Source organism: Zosterops lateralis (genome assembly GCF_965231275.1).
Source record: "Zosterops lateralis genome assembly, chromosome: 1".
Classification (NCBI taxonomy): Eukaryota; Metazoa; Chordata; class Aves; order Passeriformes; family Zosteropidae; genus Zosterops; species Zosterops lateralis.
This window is the reverse complement of record NC_139762.1, coordinates 58788713-58810440: the sequence shown is the minus strand read 5'-3', so window position 1 is coordinate 58810440 and position 21728 is coordinate 58788713. Positions and strand designations below refer to the sequence as shown.

Below are 21728 nucleotides of genomic sequence, written 5' to 3'. Positions count from 1 at the left end.
GCGGGGGCTGCCGGGAGCCGTAGTTCCTCCCCGCGCCGCCCCGCGGGCCGGGCCGCCCGCGCCTGTGCCTTTAAGCGCGGCCGGACGCGCGGCGCGGCGCCTGCGCGGAGCCGCCGTGACCCCGCCGCCGTCGGCGCCGCCGGTGACTATCGGGGCGCCCCGAACCCCCCCGGCGGCGGCAGCGCCAGGTCCGGCCCCCCTGCCGGGCACCCCTGACCCACCCTCCGCCCCCGGCCGGGGCGATGGAGGAGCGGTCGGAGCGGGGCGGCGGGCCCGGCGCGGAGGGCCCGGCGTCGGTGGCGGAGATCCGCGCTCCCGGCCCGCGGCCGCTGCGTCTGCTGGAGTGGAAGGTGTCGGTGGGGGCGGCGGTGCAGATCGGGTCGGTGCTGGCGCTCTGCGCCCCGCTGCCGCCGCCTCCGCCCGCCCCGCGCCCCGCCGCCGCCGCCGCCCCGCTGCCGCCCGCCGCCAGCGGCGCCTCCGCCCGCCCGCAGCGCGGCGGCCCCGAGCGCAGGCTGCGCGCCGAGCGCCCCGGCGTGGTGCGCGAGCTCTGCGCGCGGCCCGGACAGGTCATCGCGCCCGGGTGAGTGCGGGGCGGGGGCGCGCGGGCTTGGCGGGACGCGGCGTTGGCGCCTCTGCCGAGGGGGCCGGGCCCGGCCCTGCTCACAAAGGCCCTTCCTCCCGAGCTCTGCGCAGGGAAGCTGCCCCGCGAGGAGAAGGAGGAGGAGGAGGAAGCGGCTGGGGAGGTGCCGAGGGATCGTGCTCCACTCCCGTGTTTCAGAGCTGAGCCCTTGGCTGTGAGCTCTGTCTCAGAGACCTGGGCATCCCTCTTGCTCTCTCGAGGTTCTCTAAACACAGCTCTTACTGGAAGAGCTACTTGGGAATCACACAATCACGGAATGAGTTAGTTTGAAAGGGACCACAGTCATCTGGTCCAACCTCGCTGCTCACGCAGGGTCCCCCTAGGGCATATTGAACGGGATAACATCCAGACCGCTCTGGGAGGGATATCTGTAGTGAGGGAGGCCCCTCTTCTAGTGCACAGTCACCAGCACAATCGTTCCCCGTATTCAGGTGGAACTTCCTGTGCATCAGTTTCTGCCTACTGCCCCTTCTCTTAATATACTCTTTTTTTTAGTTTGGCAGTTAGGTTGGTGCAAAACTCAGGGAGCAAACAGATCTTTTTGTGCTTAACAGAAGAAATTTTAATGGGAAACAACAAGTGCGGCAAGGCGTTTTAAAATTACTAAGTACCTTACTCATAATATTGGTAGCCTAAATGTTTTTAATAATGTAGATGTTTTAATGTATAAGGCTTCACAAATATAACCTGGTGTTGTAATTTTAACTTTCAGAAGATCAAAGGATTAAAAAAAGACTCTTTTTTCTTATAGTTTAGCAATGGGTTTGCCTTTATAGGGCTGAATGTTGGTTGACTTTTTAATTGTTAAATGCCTGACAGGTAGTTGGCACTCAGATTTCTGGGTTAAATTGGGCAAATAGCCTGCTACCATGTACTTTAAACAGATTATTCTTTCTCAACAGGAAACCAGTTAAACAATCTACTTTCCCCGTTTTATGACAGCAGGCTGTTTTCTTTTTTTAGGCAGCCAGGCCTAAACTTTTCTTGACTGGAAGTCACTGGTATACGCAAAACATCTGTATACTGGGGTGCTCTCAAAGGTTTAAGAAGAAAACCAGTCTGATGCATTTTTATATCTGTCAGTCATGATAAACATGAGGCGGTGCAAGCTATGTTTCTTGCTATAGAGGTATCTCTTTCTGACATAATACAGTGCCTTTCCTTTTGTTCCACATCAGCATTTTGCTGTTGCATCTAGTGTGGCATGGGCAATCTTTAATACCTGATGTAGAACAAAGGTACAGTAAACATTAGGTCAGACTAAAAAAGATCTTAAAAGTACAGACTGAAATTTTAAAACGCCATATGCACGACGAAATTCATGTTGCTGGCACTGAATAGAAGGGGAGATAACTTTATCTGGTCTTTTCATTGTGTTAGCCAAGCACTTGGAAGAAAAACCAAACTAAAAATATTCTAAGTGAAAAATGTAATCAATTTAAAGTAGTCTGGGTCTCCTGCTGGTGTAGCATTTTAGTTTTAGCTTTGTTCAATGTTAACTTCATGGACTGGAATCCACCAATTTTTATACAGTGTTCTTATTGGATTTGCCTGGTCATAAGTCACTTGATAATAATTAGTAAGTCCTTGCTTTGAGACAATTAGAAAATACAGTGTTCTTTATTACCGTTCTTGGCTTCTCAGATATTTGTATCTTACACAACTGAAAGATGGTATTTGATATTGACCATTGCTAGGCCTTACGTTTCTGGAATTCTGACTTTTCAGTCAGGCTCCTCTGTTGCATGTTGCAGTGGAATTTACTGGGTGAGTGCAAGGGAACAGTTCAAGTGAAGAAGTAGAATAAGCATGACCTATAGGTAGTGGAACTGGTCAGCAATTGAAGACATAACTGCATTTCCTTGGTCATGTAAAAGGTTTTTTTTGGCAAGCATTTGATATCTTGCCTGTGGCTTCCTATTTTGTGGAATTGAAATAAAAACATATTGCTAATTATCAACAATATTTCAATATGTGTTAAGACTTTGCATTATTAAAACACAGGTGTGATTAAAGTAAGTAACATAGCTGAAATTTATTCATCTTCTGCAGAAGATGCCCTTTTTGTCATCCAAACTATCCAGAGTGGTAGACGCTGTCCTGCCCTCAGGAAAGTGAACTTGGCTGATTTAGTGCTGAATTCTCAATGAAACAAAGATTTTTGGAAGTATTTGTCAGATTCTGAAACACTGTAGAAGTACTGTTTCTATTCAAAATATTTTTCCTTTTCATTAGAACATGAGAAGATAAGAATGATCAAACCCTTTTATTTGAGGATAAACAATATGAGTGGCTGGATTTTCTTGTATGTCAGTTAGGTCATAATAATTCTGGAAATAAAGACATCTTTTAGCAGAAGTCTCTCCCAATTAAGAAGGCACATATCTAACTTTTGATTTTTTTTTCATATCAAGCATTAGATTAAATCTTTTGCTGCATGAAAGTCGTTTTGCACATTTATAACACTTAATTTTTTGTAATGTTATTACCCACTTTGTAGCATTGTCAGGGGTGCAGACTTTCCCCAAGGGAGAGCCCAAGGCAGGCAGGCACTAGGTAGGTTTTGCTTATTTTTGCAGAGGTAGGCTTGCATCACATGTCAGACTGGAACTTGAGAGAGAAAGGGTGTCTAACCTTTTAGGACTGTAAATAGCAGGGAGTACAGGAATCAGTTAATGAAAGGCCTTTGATGTCAAGGAAGCATAATTTTGATGGGTAGCAGAAGCAACAAATTAAATGCCAAAAATCCTGTACTGCTCTGTGTGTATCATTAGTGCCAGTTACCATCATGGTTAATTATTCTGAAGGTGCTACAGGTGTGTCAGGATGCTGGGTTGAGTCAGTATTAATGCTTTATGCAAATACTTATATAAGCATTTCTAATATAAAATGGTTGCCCTGCTGATGGGACAGACTATTGCAAGCGTGTGTTTGGTTCACATTAAAAGAGTCTTCTGAAATATTTATTACCTGCATGTTTAACCTGGGTATCTTGGTGTCTTACCACATACCTTTAATAGCAAAAATTCACATTGTTCTACAGAGTATATTTGTGTTGTTATAAAAATCTTGTTTAAACTATCTGGATCCTAGTGAAGCACAACTTGTCATTGTTAGAGAAGATAGCAGGAAAGAGGTAGGGATTTGTTCTCTAAAACTGTAGTTTTTTGTGTCATTGCTTGATTTTTTTTGTGCCAGAAACTTGATTATATATTTTAAAAGGAATGTCTTCTTTTGGGTATCTAAAGTCACACAGGCTCGCAGCCTTGTTTACTGTCCACTTGACCCCAGACCCCAGTATCATGCATCTTATCATCTTAAGGGGAATAAAATGCTAGTGAATTGCAGTTTATTTTAACCTTGTTGTTTGTTAGACACAAATGTTTTCAGAATAGCCTGGTAAATATCTAATGAAGTTATGAGTCTAAAAAAAATCTCAGTGCTGAATATTGAGGATTGTTAAATAATACTTAACAACCCCAACTTATTGTATAATTCCTTTTTATGCCTGAATTCATCCCATTATTTTTTTAGTAAATTTTGGTATGCATCTTTCTGACTTGTGACTCTTTTTTTTTAAAATTTTCCCCCTCTCCTTTCTGCCATATACTATGATACTAAGAAACATTAAAAGAAGCCTGTCTCTCTGGTGTTTGGTTGAACTGTATAGTGAAAACAATGCAAGTTCTAAATGAGGGGCTTTGTCTTTCATTGCCTTCTCTTTCTCCTGTTCCTAGGCACCTAACAAGTTGGAAGCCCACAAGATAGCTCATTATACTGAATGGTAGAGGACAACATTCTGTTTCTGTACATGGCCATTGTAGGAGCTTCTTTATCTAAGAGGATCAAGCTGCTCCATCAGATTTGGTTGGAAACAGGCATCAGGCTTGGAATATACCAGCAGTGTGGTTGTAGCAGCCTTGTGTATGCAGTTTTTCTCAGGGTGACTTTCTTAGACCATGGTTTCCTGATTGCTTCGTGCAGATATGAGAGTTGGCTGGAAGTGCCTTCTGCCTGCATTGAGTAGGGTGTTGGAAATCGTGTAGTTAAAGACGGCTTGGTTTCTCATCTTTTTTTCTTTCTGTCCTTCCTGCCCAATCTCTTCTAAAATGGTCTTTAGTAATCAATTCCCTCATTTTCTTCAGTTGCTTCAGCAGGAGTGTTGTGTAGGGGAAGGGGGAGTAATTTATCCTTTCAGCAGCACCCCATAGATAGGTCAGATCAAAGTGATTGTGTAAACACCAGTAGAGTCATCAAGGGAATAAATGACAGGTCAGCACTGGGGAATAGCATTTTTGAGGTTGTGTATGTTCCATTTGGCATTTTGTATGATAATCTTTAGTAGCGTTCTTATCTTTACAAAGTTTCTCCCAAACCAGGGAATTTTCTGCTCTATTTGTTTGTACTGTGAGTTGATTGTCTTACTTGAGCTGTGTTGTGGTTTGAAAGCAAAACAAGTGAGAGGCTCTAAGTCAGAAATAAAATTTAATAAGAAGAAAGGTAAAAAGGTAAAATAAAATAAAATGCAGTAACACAAAGGATCACTGACAGAGTCAGAATACAACCTGAGCCAGGATGGTTGGAGCAGTCCAGATGAGATGGTCTTCCTGAAGCAGTGATCCTGTAGAAAGGTCTGGTAGCTCTGCTCCTCTGGGAATCCAGTGGGTCAGGGCTGCTTGTCCTGTCCCAAATACCAGCTTATATCCAGGTGAGAATGCTTGGCTCCTCCCCCTGGGTGGAGCATCTCACAATGGGATGAGGAGTTGTGAAGTGGGTCCTTGATGGCCCATTAACAGAGATAACTCCTGGAGGGAGTTACCTGTGAGTCATGGGCCAGGCATTGATGGGCCATTAGCAAAAGACAGCCCAACACTAGAGCACTGCCCCACTTGGTTTTAACAGTTCATGAAGATGGTGATAGAATAAATACTTTGTGTACATCCTACACTGCAACCCAGGACAAGCTGAAAGACATTTTGCTGTGTGTGACTGTGTGGGCCAGCAGACAGAATGAGACAGGTCTTTTATGCATTCCATTGTAGGACTACTAGCAGGTTATAGCAGTTTTTTAAAAATGATGGTTTGTAGATGTCTGTGCTGGAAATAGATTTTATTTTTACCCGAATGGTAATGGATTTTCTTTTTTAGTTATTGCTGTCTAGTTTCTTTAGGACATTTTTGAGCTTTACTTTAATATTAGAGTTGTTTAGAAAAACAGTTTTCAAAGGCAAATGGGCATGGTGTTTCTTCTCAGCAACTGCCACATGGTTTTCTGTAAATGTTCTCTTCTGAAGAGAAAACACATGAACTAAAATTCTCAAAGGGGGCTGCAATGCAACATATTTTTTATGTTGCACAATACATAGACATTTGTCCTGGGAGGGATTGGAAAAGTTTGAGAAAGGAAGAGAGCGACAAGACTTCAGCTTTGACTAGTTCTTAAAGTTTGTCTTGACACAAGGAGGTTTTTTTTCTCTTGAGCAATCTCGGTAGTACAACTTGCATGTCTGCTTGGACCTTTCTGATTTGATGTCTGTGTGTTTGGTGTTAACTTAAGGGCTTGCCCTAGCAGGGATCACAGTTTGGATTTTCAAGGTCAGATTTACCTAGTGGAAGACTCCCCTTAGGTAAATGGCTAATGAAGCATTTGAACTTGCTGAATAAAAGTGAGTATGGGGTGATAGTATTGCAAATTCTTAAATATCAGCAAGAATATATAAAAATATTTGCGGATGGAACATACTGGCCTAAAGGTTCAATAAAGAGCTGCCAGCTTTTAATTTTTGGGACCCCTTTTGGGAAATGAAAATAGACAGTTCATTGTAAATTGTCACTTAAAAAGTGGATATCTGGATATCTAATATGGATATCTATTTTGTATAGTTAATAAATTAAAGGTTAGCTTAAGGTCTTCTACCATGTGTGGGTAGCTGAATTGGCAGTAGTTGCCTTTTAAAGCATATTGGGGAACAAGAAATGACTTCTGGGAGAGCAGGTAATGCATTACAGGTTACAGTTTAAGGATCTTGATTATACATTTTGTTTAGGTTTGGTTTTGCTGAAGTTAGACCTATGGAATTCAAAATATGGGAAGGGTTGAACTGTCACCAACAGGAGAGACTACTGGTCTTAAAAAGGCTTTGGAAGATGGAAAGGTTTCCCCGGTTTTCTTTAACACAGTGTTGCTGTGTTAAAGAAAATGCTTCCTTTTTTAAGGCAGTAGTTGAGATACTGCTAGGTCACTATTGCACTAATATCTTAAAAAACTCAAAAGAAATGGCTTTCGTACAACTGTTGTAAGAAAAAGTGTAACATAAGGTAGAGATTTTGACACTGTAGAATTGAATAATGACTGACTGTTTGCCTTCTAGCACTTCCTAGTTTAAAAATTGCATCTAAGACTTCGCAGCATTCAGAAAGGTGTGAAAGGAAAATGGTCTTGGTCCAAGCTTAGTGGAGTGAATGCTGTCACAGAAGGGCCCTGAGTGGGGCAAGTGGCCCCAGCCAAGGAAAGCATTGCTCGAGAACTTCATTAACTTAACAGCTGTTTATCACACGTGTCTTTTATAAGCTAAGCAGCTTCCCAAACTGTTGTACTCTGCTTTCAGAGTGTGTTGGGTTTCTGGGCTCACATGATGCTGTTGTTGTCAAATGTGGAGCTGCTGCTCCTCGTTTGAACATTGTGGTGTAACTTAGGACTGTTTGGTTCATGATTGCACTTAAGGGTGTTAAGAGTTAATTTTTCCCGTGTAAGTGTGTTCATTTGTTTTAATTTGTTTTAAGTCCTAGAGGAAAGCATGCAGGATGTAGTGTCCAGGTGAGTTTGCCACAGTATTTATAAAGGGAAAGGATGGGAGGACGCTGCTAGAGTTGAGGATTGTGCATCCTGCATTAAGCCTCTTCCCGTTTTATTTATTTGGAAGTAACAGACAAAGGGATTGTGATTGCCTGAGTGCATGGTTTCAGTGGGAAAGGTGATAAAAAGTTTGCAGAAGGTGTAATATTCTATTAATAGATGCAACTTTCCAAGGCAGAGGGGGAGAGATCACAGGATCCTCCCAGATTTCTTAGCACAGGAAGAAGTAAAGCCTATGTTTATAGCTTTGATGTCAGCTCTGTGTGTGTTTGAAACTGTCTCTTTCTCAGTCAACTTTCTCTGCTTTGATGGCCAGGCTGTTTTGGTGTTCATCTGTTTCTGTTTCTCTAGATATGCACCTACAGGGGCAGGAGGCAAACCAGATTTATTCCAGTAATTACAGGTGATCTTGACTAGGCGTAGGAGGAATGCAGGGTTAAGTTGGTCTGAGGTAAGGGGATGTTGTGTGCCTTTATCTGAAGGAGAGGTGTATGCCTGAAAAAACCCAAAAATTAGTCAATGGTGGAATTAGTCCAAGACTGTTGTCTGGATTTGCAGCAGTTCATCTGCAAGTACTATTCTTCAGTAAGTGATGTGAAAGTTCAAGGCTTAGGTTAATTACTGTTCTGTCAATTAGAAGGCTGTGCAGTCACTACTCAGCCACTTCAAATTTTTGAGTAAGTGCCACTTAGATTGCTAGGGTTTATTGCATAGATTTGGATTGATCCTGCTGTCAGATGGATGTTCCTCAACTCCCAGGTGGAGTTTTGCAACAGCTGTTCGAGAGCTACTGCATGACTGCTCACACTGCAGTCAGAGAAGTGGCAATAGAAAAGCAGATGCATAAAAGTAATGTCAGCAGTTGATAACAATAATGAGGGGAGTGGGCTGCAGAACTGTTTATTGCTTAAATGAATTACTGAGATATGACAGGCTGTTTTCTTCTGTGATTATTAGAAATACTTATTATTGCTAAATGAACAAGTTACAGGGTTACAGGCTTGCATCTTTCCACTTCTGAATTCATTCTGTGTGAACTGAATGTTTTGAAGGGGTTCTATGTAAAAGCATTGGGAACTATATTTTTACCTTTTCCCTTAAAAAAATAAAAGTCTTGAATTCTTCTAAATAATAATACTTCTGGTTTTAAATGTTCTAAATTAAAAAAAACCACGTAAATAATGTTTGAAAGATGTACTAGATTTTATACAAAGGGCACTGCAAGCCCATTTGTTTGGGGTTTTTTGTATCTTTTATTATATATTAACTCTTAGAAGTGGCTTTTTGAAACATGCAAGAAGCTGTTCACAGATATTGGCATAGAAGGTGAAAGAGGGTTACCTTGTTGCTTATAATGCAAACTCTTCTCCAGAAGTAAATAGAAATACTTAAAGCCTTAAAAATCATGAAAATAGACTTCCTTCAAGCTTACAATGTTTTTTTGATTATAAATAAAACCCAGGAACTCCGGGCCTGTGTTTCTGTTGGCATTTATGACCTCAGTCTAAACCTGAATAGGTATTTTGCCTGAAAAGTAGAAGAAAAAAGTTCAGAACACCTTAACTCCTAGTTGTGAATAGTCTGTATTTAACAGAGGAAAAATAATCTCAAGACCGGTAATTTCCCCATTAGCTTTGGAGAACTGAGATGATGCCTTGAAGTGTGAACTGTGCTTTCTGTGAGCTACTGCTCATACCAGTTGTTGCCTAGTTGTCTAGGCTAGGGTATGGGGATTTTGTTTGGATTTGGGGGGATTCTGTCAAAGGACATGACTTGTTTGGATGAGGCCTTTGGGGTTCATGCATATTTGGAAAGCATCCATCTGTATTCGCTGTCCTTGAGTGTAAGTCAGGTGTAGTGGACATTCCCCCCAACAGCTTGAAGAGGCTGGAGGCCATGTGTTGTGCCTGTAGCAAGAAGGGCCAGGTGTCCTTGTGAATCCTTGGCATTTTTAATCAATTATTCAAGGACTCTCTCTGCTTCCTCACAGATATTGATGAGGATTAAATAAATTTATAAATCCAATTGTTGAACACTCTTACATGGTTTGACTAAGGTGATTCAGGCTTTGAAAACATCCTTGCTACAAAACTGGAGTCCTGTGTACAAAGGCTGTAGTTTGATGTAAATTGATTATAAGGGCGCTTAGTAGGGGCTCTAAATGCTGCAGACAAACCACAAAGTACTGTTCTGGTATAAGCAAACAAAAATGTCTGACTGAAGAAACTGTAGAAGTTGCTTTAGGTTGATTCTAACTTCATCTGACAACTAAAGGATTTGGTGCTCATATTTGTTCTAGATTGGTTGGTTAATTCAGTAGTGGCTGGTATTATTAATAACTGATCTGAAAATGTGTTCATCTGGTATTTTTACCCCTTGACAGTTTGCCAGTAACACCCCCTTGAGCATTTTGCTGAACCAGGGCAGCGACTTCACTTGCACACCAGCATTTCCTTTTGCTGCATTAGTACACTTAGACATCTTCCAATGCAATCTGGAAGGGCATATGGCATCAGATTGAGGACAGCAGCTTTAAATGATCACAGGGACAATTTGGTCTGTGTGTTTCTTGTGGTATTTGACATCTCTCTTTATACCATACAGATCTGAGGAAATCCAGCAATTGCTTGGCTGCCAACGCTCACATGAGCTACAAGTCAGTAAAGGGTAGTAGCTTCATCTTGTAAATTTGCATTATACTGCACTATATTTTCAATGTCAGTGCATGGTACCTTGAAGCAGACTTTAAAATAATAATTAAAACTTGTGTTTCCATGACTTGGAGTTGTCCAAGGTAGTTGTCTTTACAGATAAACAAATTCTAGCAAAGTGGCCTGGTTACTGTGGAGAGAAAATGTGAGTTGCTTGGACCATGTCTGTCTTTCCCCAGTCTTAGCCCTATTTTTGAAACATTTGCAGCTTTGATCAGTCGCCCTTGCTGGACTACTCTTACCAGCTGCTTGACTCTAAAACCAGCAGAAAACTTGGTTAGGATTGGTGAGTTCTACCTTACAGGGTACTGAAATCATCTTTTCTGGAAATGCAAGAGGAGGGGTGGGCTTTCAGAGGAAACACAAGGGTGGGGAGTAAAGAAAGTAGGCCATTGCCTTTCTATGGCAGCATGACGTTGGAGCTGTTGACTCTGGAAGTGAAGCTGAGCTGTGATAGAAGGCCATGGTTAATGTAACAGTCAGGTTAGACTCTGAGTAACAGAGAGAACCTCTCTGTTCTTGTCTTATGCTGAGTATCCTTAAGATACTGAGCTTTATTGTAGACAACTGCAAAGAGATCTTGTGGCCATTGTACTCGTGTGCTGCTGCTGGCCAGCCCTCCTGATGTAGGTAGTTAACTTATTATGGAAAAAAATCTCAAGAAGTTCTTGTGTCTGTTCTATTATTTCTGTACTTGCTGCTGGAAGTGTTAGATCATGCTTAAGAAAAAGGACAGACCAACAAAAAAAAAAAAAAGCAATAATAAAATGTTTAGGGGAATGTTTTCTGTTTGCAGTGAGTTCCCTCCAGTGATCCAGTAAACTGGTTGCTACAACTGAGGTGTAGCACAGATATGAGAACTCTGTTTTGGCTTTCCAGTGTAATTCAGTTACCAGAAACCAGTTCCATGGTTATGTTGCATACAAAGTTCTTCCATTTGGAGTCAACAGTAATGACCAGGCCTTAGGATTACCACGTATTGGATTTCATGAAAGCTTTCCCCCTTTTTTTTCTTTACCATGCTGCTGACTTAAAACAGATATTACTAAAAGACTTGGTTTAGAAACAGGATGTAAGTGTGGAAGTACTGGGAGAACAGTGATGAGCTTATGGTCACCTGCATCCTGAGGCTGTTGGTAAATTCTGTTAGTTCCTATTCAAGATTGTGGCCACAAAAAATAAAATTTTACCTTAATGACACACCTGATTTCTGTGTTGTTTACAAGTACATCTGGAATGAATGTGAATAGGGGCCCAGAGTGAGTTTCCTTATTTACTGTTTGAAGTTTCATTGTACCAAAGAAACCACGTAGGTAGTTTGTGGTTCTGTTGCAGTAATTTAGCTCTCAGGCTGGTATTGGAATGACCTACCACCTCCACGATTGCTCAGGAGAAGTGTTTGCGTGTCACAGCACCGTGGCTCTTACCCAGTTGCTTCACCTGGCTCATCTGCACAGCTGGGACAGTTTGTAAAACTAGAAAAAGATTTTTGCATCTTTTGTGGCAGTTTCCTTGTAATGCTATTGTTGAAGTAGCCAATTAGCTCTGCTTATTACTGTGTGGACCCTGAAGAAGAGGAAGATGCTGTTAATGTTGCCAGCAGTAAAGTATGCTGTAGGTCCTCATATTTGGAGGGGATGGGAGGGGGAATCTGTTTATTCTTTGTAGAAATGAAGTAGGGAAAGGCTCTGTTCTTCTAAGTGGGTTTCACTTAGAACCTGGAGAAGAGAACAGGCAGAAACCTAAACCTATGTTTGGTATATGCGGCCATTTAAAACAAGACATGCACACTTTAATTCAGCTCACTTTTGTCTGATAATTGACTTCGCTTCCAGGTGTGAAATTTTAAAAAGTCATTCTACTGGAGGTCTATGTTTGTTCCTTTTTAGTAATTAAAACACATGTGCTAAAATTTAAGTATTCCCAGGTGTTCCTAGAGTTCAGGCTTTCTTTCTGTAGCACTAAGTAGTGTTGGGCTTTTTCCCTGAGAGAAGTCGGCCTGATATCCTGACAGCTGGAACTGAAACTTGACCCTTTGGTTGTGTGTTGCTCAGACATTTATCAGGGCTCTGAAGTTCTTCCTATGTCCTTTGGGTTAAGCATCACAGAGAACAGTATGACAGAGGACTTTGTATCATGTATATTATATTTTATATCTTGACACACCCAAGTGTGGCCAGGAGTTCTGGTTATGTTTAGATTTTGCAGGGACAAAACTGCTATTTAGTGGTAATGCTTGGTATGAGATAAGGTACAGAGGTGTTTTTTATGAACAGTATCAATGAATAATTTTGAACTCTAATTTTCTTTTAAAAATATTTGCTCTTGCATGCCCAATATTGAATTGCATCTCAGCCCAGGAGAATGCCAGCTTCTCCTGTTGCATACTCCTCATATGGAGCGTGAGGTTACCTTGACTGTGAAGTAGAGAATGTCTAGAGATATTGTGGCTTCTAAGCTGGCATTGAAAGGCTTTTGTCTTTTTTCTATTGAAAACCAATTCATTTGGGGTATAAACTCAGTCAATGTAATCTCTTAAGCATGTTTCTGTAGCTTGTACCATGGCAGGGGCAGGGGGGTTTGGCCATATAGGTGTGTCTGTAATTTCTGATTCATACACTCAAACACATGATGAGGATGAAAAATTCTGACATGGTCATTAGTGTGTGTTGGTAGCCTAAAAAGGAGCTTAGCAGTAAATCAAGGTAAAAGACAGCAAGATAGACATATTGTCAAAGGGAGTGGGGAGAAGAGTCAAATGAAATAATGCAAACATAGCGGGATGAGAGGAGACATAAAATCTGTGAAATAATCACGCATCAAATTGCCACTAGTGGAGGGCCACTAAAATACAAAAACAAGTCTCTTACAGTGTCTGTTAAGTGTTTGAAAGAAAATAAATAATGATATTTTCAAGACATGGGATTTTGATAACTGGATGAGGAATACTTTAGTTGGAGTATTCAACTGAAAAGTAGAGTTTGTCTTCTAAAGTGATTGGAATATTGAATGTCACATTTCTGTTTCCAGCTCTGATTTCTGGTTTGGTTTAGCCATTGTTTAAAAGAAAGACTAAAATATCAGCTCATATGTCTTTATTTTAAGATGTGGTGAGGCAAGGCTTAAGGATCAGAAATTAAAATATTTATATGAGAAAATTGAAGCAATATATGTCTGCCATGAAAATTATAAACTAAGATGAAGTTAGTATAGAACTTGTCTGCCCCTGTGTTTGGCACTGGTGAGGCTACACCTCAAATCCTGGGTTAAATTTTGGACTTCTCAGTAGAAAAATGACATTGAAGTCCTGGAGCACATGCAGAGAAGGGCAGGAAAGCTGGTAAAGGATCTGGAGCACCCATCTGATGCATCTGAGGGATCTGGGGGTGTTTAGTCTGGAGAAAAGGAGGTTTAAGGGAGGGCTTTATCGCTGTCTACAACTGCCTGAAAGGAGGTTATAGCCAGGTGGGAGTTGCTTCTTCCAAGTACCAAGCAATGGGAGGAGGGGAAATTACCTCAGTTGTGTTAGGGCTGATTTATACTGAATATGAGGATAAATTTCTTCATGGGAAGGGTTGTCAAGCAATGGAATGGGCTGCCCAGTGAAAGGATCAAGACACCATCCCTAGATGAATTTAAGACGTGCAGGTGTGGTGCTTAGTTACATGGTTTAGTGATGGGCAGTGTTAGGTTAATGGTTGGTCTCAGTGATTTTAAAAGAAGAGAATCTGAGCTGTTCTGTCATGTTGAAGTCTCCGCATTTGGTTTTCATTACTGTGTAGCTCAGTAGGGTATCAATGGGGAGTTGTATCTAAGTGAATGTAAACTGTTTCTGGACAAACAAAGTCGTTCTCATCAAACTTCCTTGCTGAACTGTGGTTAGAAACTGACCTTAGTATATGAGTCAGTGACTCCTAAATGTTTGAAAATTAATAATTTGAAAATTTACATGGTTGTCTTTTTTACCATGTTGTGGCAAAAGCATGTATCTTAAGGGGCTGACACTCAAGTCATAACCAGAATTTATTCTTTCAGTTCATTCAATCTGTGTGTTACTAATCTGAGTGCCTGTAATCTGCCTTCTGTAAGTGGAATGTCTGTCTCTTTTTCAGGACCGTCTTGGTGAGACTGGAAGGATGCAGCCATCCTGTTGTTATGAAAGGCTTGTGTGCAGAATGTGGCCAAGATTTAACTCAGTAAGTACTGTCAGCTCTTTTCTCCAACTTCTTGCTTCTGATTAGGAATTCAAACTCTTCCTTCTCTCATCTAATGGAGTCATAAAATATCCTGGGCTGGAAGGAACTTGGAAGTCATCTAGTTCCAAACCCCTTGCTGTGAGGAGTGATATTTTCTACTCAACAAAGTTGCTCAGGGTCCCATCCAGTCTGGCCCTTAAACACTCTCAAGGGTGGGGCATCCACAGCTTCTCTGGGCAAGCTGTTTCCTGTGCCTCATGACCCTCACAGAAAATAATTTCATTCTTATAGCTAATGAAACCTACCCTTTTTTGTTTAAAGCCATTCCCTCTTGTCCTGTCTCTACACATCCTTGTAAATAGTTCCTCTCCAGGTCTCTTTTAGGCCCTTCCGGTTGCTAAAGGTAAGGAGAAGGCTGCTCTGAGGTCTCCACTCATTTAGGATTTAAGAACTGTGCATGCTCTTTTTTCATGGAGATAATGCAGGGTAACTCAGGTAGAAAATATAAGGAGTGTGTGTGGGAGAGGTAAATTCTCATCACACTTTGCTTTCCGTGTACTCACTACTGAGACTGAGAGTTGTATGGTGTGCCAACAGTGGCTTGCTTAGTAAACCTGAGAGCCTTATCTGTGCAGGTGCAAGTAGCCGAGAGGTAATAGCAGTCTCATTCGTCTCAAGGTCATGAAGACCTTGCTTCATTTGTACTGTGAATGGGAGCTAGCTTGTCTCCAGTGCTTTCCGTTTAAGGCTTCTTAACTGTTTTTTAATTTTTTGTGAAATACTCTGCCATGGAACTAAAGGAATTTAAGCCATAGCTGAAAAAGAAAGCACATTCAGGAGATGATTGTGTTTCTCCTTTGCTGTGTCTCATGCTTGGTAAAGAGAATGTTTCTTATGCATATCAAATTCTATTTCAACAAGCTGTATAGTTGCCTGGATTTTATAAATTAATTTTGAATACTCATTTCATTTGGCTGGAAATACTTTGGTTTCATTTTAATTCATGCTCATTGTTAAGAATTGTTTTGTGAACATTATCCCACGAACCAGTACAAGTGAACTGAATATTGAGAGTGCTATGCAAGAAGTAGCCTAGTTAATGTTTGAATGTAACTTTTTATTTAAAGTTAAATGTTAATATTTTGTAAACAAGTATTATTTGGCAAACCTAGTGAAGTTAGGATGATCATGAATAGGGCTTTGTCTATCCTGAATAAATACTTGGTTTGAGGTTTGAATACAGTTGCATCTAAATATTGCTCTACTGCTATAATTTCATTTGATAAATCCACACAAATTAAGTTTTTTCACTTAATGCTTCTTACTATGTCTTATGTCTTTTTCCTCACTTTATACAAAATGGCTTATACATCTGATATATTGTGTTATGACTGCTGAGCCTACATCAGAATACAATTCAAAAGCATTGATGCTTTTCTTGCTTGGAGAAGAGCAAGTACAGCATTCTTAGTAGTCCTACAACTAGTGGTCTGAAAATGGTTAATAGTTTTTAAAGGCTTATTTAAAATGCCACTCAGAGTTATAGATTAAGTTTTCTGAACTTTGAAGCAAAGAATGTAAGACGCTAAAATGTACACGTAAACTTTACACTAAATAAATACTTTTGTTCCTGGATATTAGCAATGTCATACACTGTGGTACAGGGAAAGACTTTGTATTTGTGTGTGCACTTATGTACAATCTGTCTCACACACGTGTACCCACACAAGGGTGACACCTATTCTGTGTTGGTATCTGTATATGCAAACATCTGTATACCAGTAAGACTGTATGTATAATATACACATAAATAAAATAGACACAGGCATACAGAGTTCCTCACTGTTTTTTGCCAATGGAAAGAGCATGTTAAGGGGATTTTTTTTTTTTGGATGGTATTTTTGAAGCCGCAGTCACTGGTAAGGCACTCTGTGTGCAGATAGTAACTTTGCCTACCCTTTGCTTATATTTTTCATACTCTGGCTTGGAAAACAAGTAGATAATTGCATGCTGAGTGATTGCAGAAAAAAAAAAGCAGAGTAGTTTTAAATTTGAGTGGTTGGGTGGTTATACCTAGTTTATAGCTTGTTTTTTCATGCAAATCAATACAAAGATGCTTTTCATCTTAGTGTCATGAAATAATTGCATGGAAGTATAACTTACTACAGTGACTTTTTGCAGGGTGTTTCTGGTGAGCTTCTTTGATCTCTATCCATTTTGTCTACTAACTTGCAATAGCAAGAATTTAAAAGAATATGTTAGTTAAAAGAGCTCTTTTTAATCATTTTTGGTGGTGATTAGTTTGAGGCTACAGATTTTAGTCTGTTTAACATTTCACTAAACTATTATTCTCTCATGTGAACCTTCTTTTCCCTATGTGATTAGGATACGAAGCAAGAATGGAAAACAGAGCGTGCCATTATCCACAGCAACTGTATCAATGGTTCACAGTGTCCCAGAACTGAAAGTTAGCTCTGAGGTAAGTACCATCATGCTTTTCTTGTTCACACCTTTCACAGTAGCTCCACAGCTGAGAAACTTAATTGCAGTGGTTTTGTAAATGTTGTATGTACTTGATACGGGAAGTTTGGCTTCCCTTTGAAGAGGAATTTGGAGTTGAACATTAGTAGCTCCGGGGTTTTGTGAGCTTATCTTAGTACAGACTGATTTGTAGGCTGGCTTATACTGGATTTTTTAGAACTGTACACTGAGAAGATGTCACTTTGACAGCAGCCTGTAAGCTTAATAGTGGAACGTTTTTGTCACTAAGAGTGAACATTAAAGTGAAAAGTTCCATTAGCTGAAATCTGTTCAAAGCTTGCAATGTTTTTTAAACCTAGCTTTAACCTTCACCTTGAAATTGACCCACTAGATACAGTGAAGCTAGTTTGCTGCAACTTACCTGTATGGTAAAATTATTTCATTGTTTTTCAAATACTCCAAGTATTCTGAATTCATTAATATTTCTAATATTCATCTGTGTTATCAAAATATGCTTGTTTACCCCTCAGTTTTTGTATGGGGAAGGAACATGTTTATTTTGAAGTAAAACATTCTGTTTATCTTCTTTATCAACCTGATCCCTTTTAACTTTTTTTATGTTGCTACTTGATTTTTTTTTTTCTTCTGGTAATTCTTCAAAGAACACCAATGAAGGGGAACTGTGAAGATGTAAGCAGTTAGAGGTGTCCCCATCATAGAGCAGTGTTTCAAAGGCCGTTTGCACTTGATCCTTGCTGCTGTGTAGTGCTCTAACTTTACTTTCAAGTTCAGCTGTCGTGCGGGTAGCACTGCAACTTGCTGTCAGAAGTGAATCAAGTGAACACAGAGCTTCACATGGTACTTGGAAAGTTTGTAAATACGCACAGGAAGAGTAAACTTTACTCATATTTCCTGGATTATAAGGTCTTAATGGTAGTGCCTGTGTGGCACTGCATAATCTTAGCTATTTATGTCAGAAGGCATACGTTCTGTAATCTGAAGTTCACAGGTATCATTTCTGTCACCAGCAGCTTCAATTTTATACTTAGTGTGGAGTTTTCAGATGTATTGTACTGAATGATGCAAAATTGCTGGATGTAGCAGTCAGAAGTTCTGAGACCTACTGATGAATTTTCCTTTGTGTTCAAAGCTACTGTTATTTCCTATCAGGACGCTGGGCCTTAAATCAGTGGTTATTTATTTACTACATTTGCAAGTTTTGTGTTGAGTTTTTGAATTTTAAGAGTTAATAGTGTCACAAAGATTCTAGAGTAGACTTTGAGAGCATTTTTCTTCTATAGCAAGAACTACTCCACAGATGCCATTGCTACAGTTATGTTGAGGCATCGTTTTTAGTGCAATTAGTTTGTAGCAGAAGGGTTTCTCACCTGTACAGTACACAAAAGGCAATAAACCTAATTTATTTCTATGGTGCTAAGCTTAGCAGTGAATATTCTGTTACAGCAAGCTGAGCAGCTGGGAAGAGAAGATCAACAGCGACTACATCGAAACAGAAAACTGGTTCTCATGGTAGATTTGGACCAGACATTGATCCATACTACAGAACAGCACTGCCAGCAAATGTCCAATAAGGTATTTGGTACTTTTCAATCCAATATAACAAGAGGAATGTTTCTAACAATACTTAAATGATGGTTCTTTAAAAGAACATTCCGTGGTTAGGTAAAATTGTAGTTGAAGAATAAAAGAAAATGAGAAAGAAGTCTTCTGTAGTATGTTCCTTTTTCTCTGCATTCAAATTAACATTTTTCTTTCTTCCATTCATGCTTTCCTGCACTTTCTTTTCTAATCATTTTGAGAGATGTTTCAGGCAGCTATTTTTAGTCTCTGCTTTCCTTCCTCTGCAATTCACAAGCTGAGTACTCAGTAATGAGACTATTTTCCCTCCAAGTCTGAGGTATATACAGTGAATTACTGTTCTAAGTCCCTTTTGGAGCAATCCTGTGAGTTCCTATGTCTGTCATTTCATGAGTATGTGTAGGGATTTTTTTTTTAACCTTTTTTGGGGGAGTGAGGAGGGGAGAGGTTGTGTGTTGTGGTTTAATTTCTTCATGAAATGCTTGTTATTGAACTGACAAGGGGTATTGGCTTGTAACATTTCTGGGAGCGCTAAAACAAGAAACATGTTGTAATGTGTACAGTGTCTGGAACAAGAGGATGCAAACTCAAACATCAATATCATGCAAACTATGATTGCTTAGTTCTTCTCTTTCCTCTTGCCATTCTTGCATGTCCATTAGGTTCAGCATATGTTCACAATTGCTAGGAAAAAGCAAGCTAGAAATGTACATTGCAATTAAGAGGAAAGGGAACCATGAATATTCAACGTAAGGATTAAAAAATCTTGTGTGTCCGAAAGGCTATGCCTTTATCAGTATAAATTCATTGTTTGAAGAAAAATAATCTTAAAAATATTTTGAGGTTTTTAACTGGTATCTTTATCTGCAAGCTTCCTTCATGTTTCCATAGACAATGCTATGTTTCCATAGACAGACTTTGTTGGAGGAAGAAAATACTTTCTCTGAGATCAATGCATATTGAAATGAGTCCGTCAGAAGTTCACTGAGAGGTATTGATTGTAGTGAGATCCTCACCTTCTGTGAAACAAGCAGGTTGAGAAATTTCCCAGATTGGTTTGCCATAAGTAAAGATTTGAATGAAAGCCACCTGCATCATAAATTTTTCAACAGTACAGGTTCCTGCATTTGAAAGCCTTATTGTTGGACTGCCAGGCACAGAGCAAAAATGTGCTTTGCATTTTATTTATCCACACAATCTTGTGGACAAAACTTGCTTTGATCTAGTAGGACCAGATAAAGTCAAAGTGAGGGAAGAGGGTAGCTCTGGAATACTGGCATTTTTGTTTGCTATTTTGATAATATTCGACGTGGTTTTTCTTCTAGGGAATATTTCATTTCCAGTTAGGTCGAGGTGAGCCTATGTTGCACACACGTTTGCGTCCTCATTGTAAGGAATTCCTGGAAAAAATTGCCAAGCTCTATGAATTACATGTTTTTACTTTTGGCAGCAGACTGTATGCACATACAATTGCAGGTGAGTAATATGTTACATTTAACAATATTTACCTACCCTACCTTCATACCCAAATAATTAATTTTCTCTACGGAGTTGTTTTCAAGTATTTGTTCTTTGTTGTGCAAAGCCTAAATAGTCCTGTAAGTAGAATTCTTAGCTTGTTTACAAGGCGGTGCCTGTATGGCCTGTAATTTTAGAAATAATCCCTTTTTTTCCCCATCAGATGTGCTTTGCTTTGCTGATGGTTAGAGAATCAGTGTTAACTACTGCCTTCTTATTAAGTGAGAAATAATGTTGATGGACCTTAACAATGATCTGCAACTTCACTTGTCTTACAAATCTAACGTAACTGTTCTATAAAATTCCAGCAATCTGGCATCATCTCATCCTGTGGGGAACATCACCCCCATATGGTTTCCTTTCACCAAAGGAAGTTCTGATGCTATAAATCAATTTACAGCAGTTCTGTTTGTGTCCTGGAGCCGAGTTACACTTACTTCATGAAAAACAGAAATCTAGCAGTATTTTCACATAATTTTCTCAAGAACTTAAAAATATTTTCTCCTAGCAAGCGAAAGCTTTTATTTGAATTATAACAGTAGTAGTCTATTGTGTGGGTCACTGGCTGAAATGTAGTTTTTTTTCCAAGAAGCATAAAAGAAATAATTGCCCTGGTTGTGCAAGTGTATGGGTCTGAATAATGTTAGGAGGGACACCATGTGTTTAAACTGTCAAGATGTGGTAAAAGCCAATTTTAGTCTTCCCTGTCAGAAGAGCATTTTCTCCTCAAACTTCCCTTTATCAGCTCCATTGGTCTAAGACAATATAATAAACGATATTTTAGGTTATGGCTGTGTCAAACTACCCATGCTTCTGTTCCATGTCTCCTAGCATTTTTTTGTATTGTCTTTCATGTTTGCTTTTTTTTTTTTTTTTTGTCATATTGCCAGGAGTGTTTTTAACAGCAATGTCCCAGTAATCTCACTTCTTGGCAAGAAAGGAAGATTCCAAAATAGTTAGAGAGCTAGCTATCCTAGTTAGCTCTAAAATAATTCAGAAAAAAAAAAAATCAAACAATTCTTTATGCATGTTAAGTGGAAGAGGCTTGTAATGACAATTATAGGAGACTTCTGAATGACGACATAGAATATTTCCGTAATCAGAATGTGATGCTAATTTGTGGTCTCCAGCTAATATTCCTTGAAAGGTTTAAGGCATGTCCTGTCCTGCCAATCCAAGTCAATGTTTCTGTGTCACTCAGTCTTTGACCATAGTTTGAAGAATCTTCCTAAAGCTTCGTCAGTCTTGCTGTTGGATTAAGTGTTGTGTACTGCTAATGCATGAACAATTCTGTACTTTTCTGTCCTTCTTAGAATGTTTTTTTATCTTCTGTGGCAAAAGAGGAATAGTTTTCTTATGTGCTAGGTTTAAATACATGGTAGTCAGAAAGTGAGGGGGCAGTCTTCCTTGCCTGGATCTGTGTGCCATGATCTGGCCTAAGGTCAGAAGCAAATGGACTTCAGAGCCAGGGAGGGGTTGCAGAGGTAGTTAACTCACTATGTCTAAGTGCTTTCCCTGTCTTCTCTCAATGTGTGATTTGGTCCTCTGCCCATTTCAGTCTGATTCCCTTTGTGGATTACCCTGCAGTCCTTGTACAGCCACAGGCTGACACTTATTGAGGTCATCATTCTCAAGCTCCCCATTTATTCCACAGAGGGAACAGCCACCAAATGAGCAAATTAGGGGTATCACTGCTTCCTGTCACAGACTTCTGGATTTCTGCCTGA

At 40.0% G+C, this 21728-nt stretch overlaps 1 protein-coding gene across 1 annotated transcript in view; it reads left to right on the top strand.

Moving 5' to 3' along the window:
• Positions 1–563: 563 nt before the first annotated feature.
• The window catches only part of CTDP1 (CTD phosphatase subunit 1), a 100083-nt gene continuing 78918 nt past the window's right edge, over positions 564–21728 (top strand). Inside the window, exons 1-5 of the mRNA XM_083859344.1 lie at positions 564–580; positions 14320–14403; positions 16789–16882; positions 18349–18477; positions 19809–19959. Of these exons, the coding sequence (XP_083715470.1) occupies positions 14363–14403; positions 16789–16882; positions 18349–18477; positions 19809–19959 (415 nt within the window). The 5' untranslated portion in view covers positions 564–580; positions 14320–14362. The remainder of the gene's footprint in view (positions 581–14319; positions 14404–16788; positions 16883–18348; positions 18478–19808; positions 19960–21728) is intronic.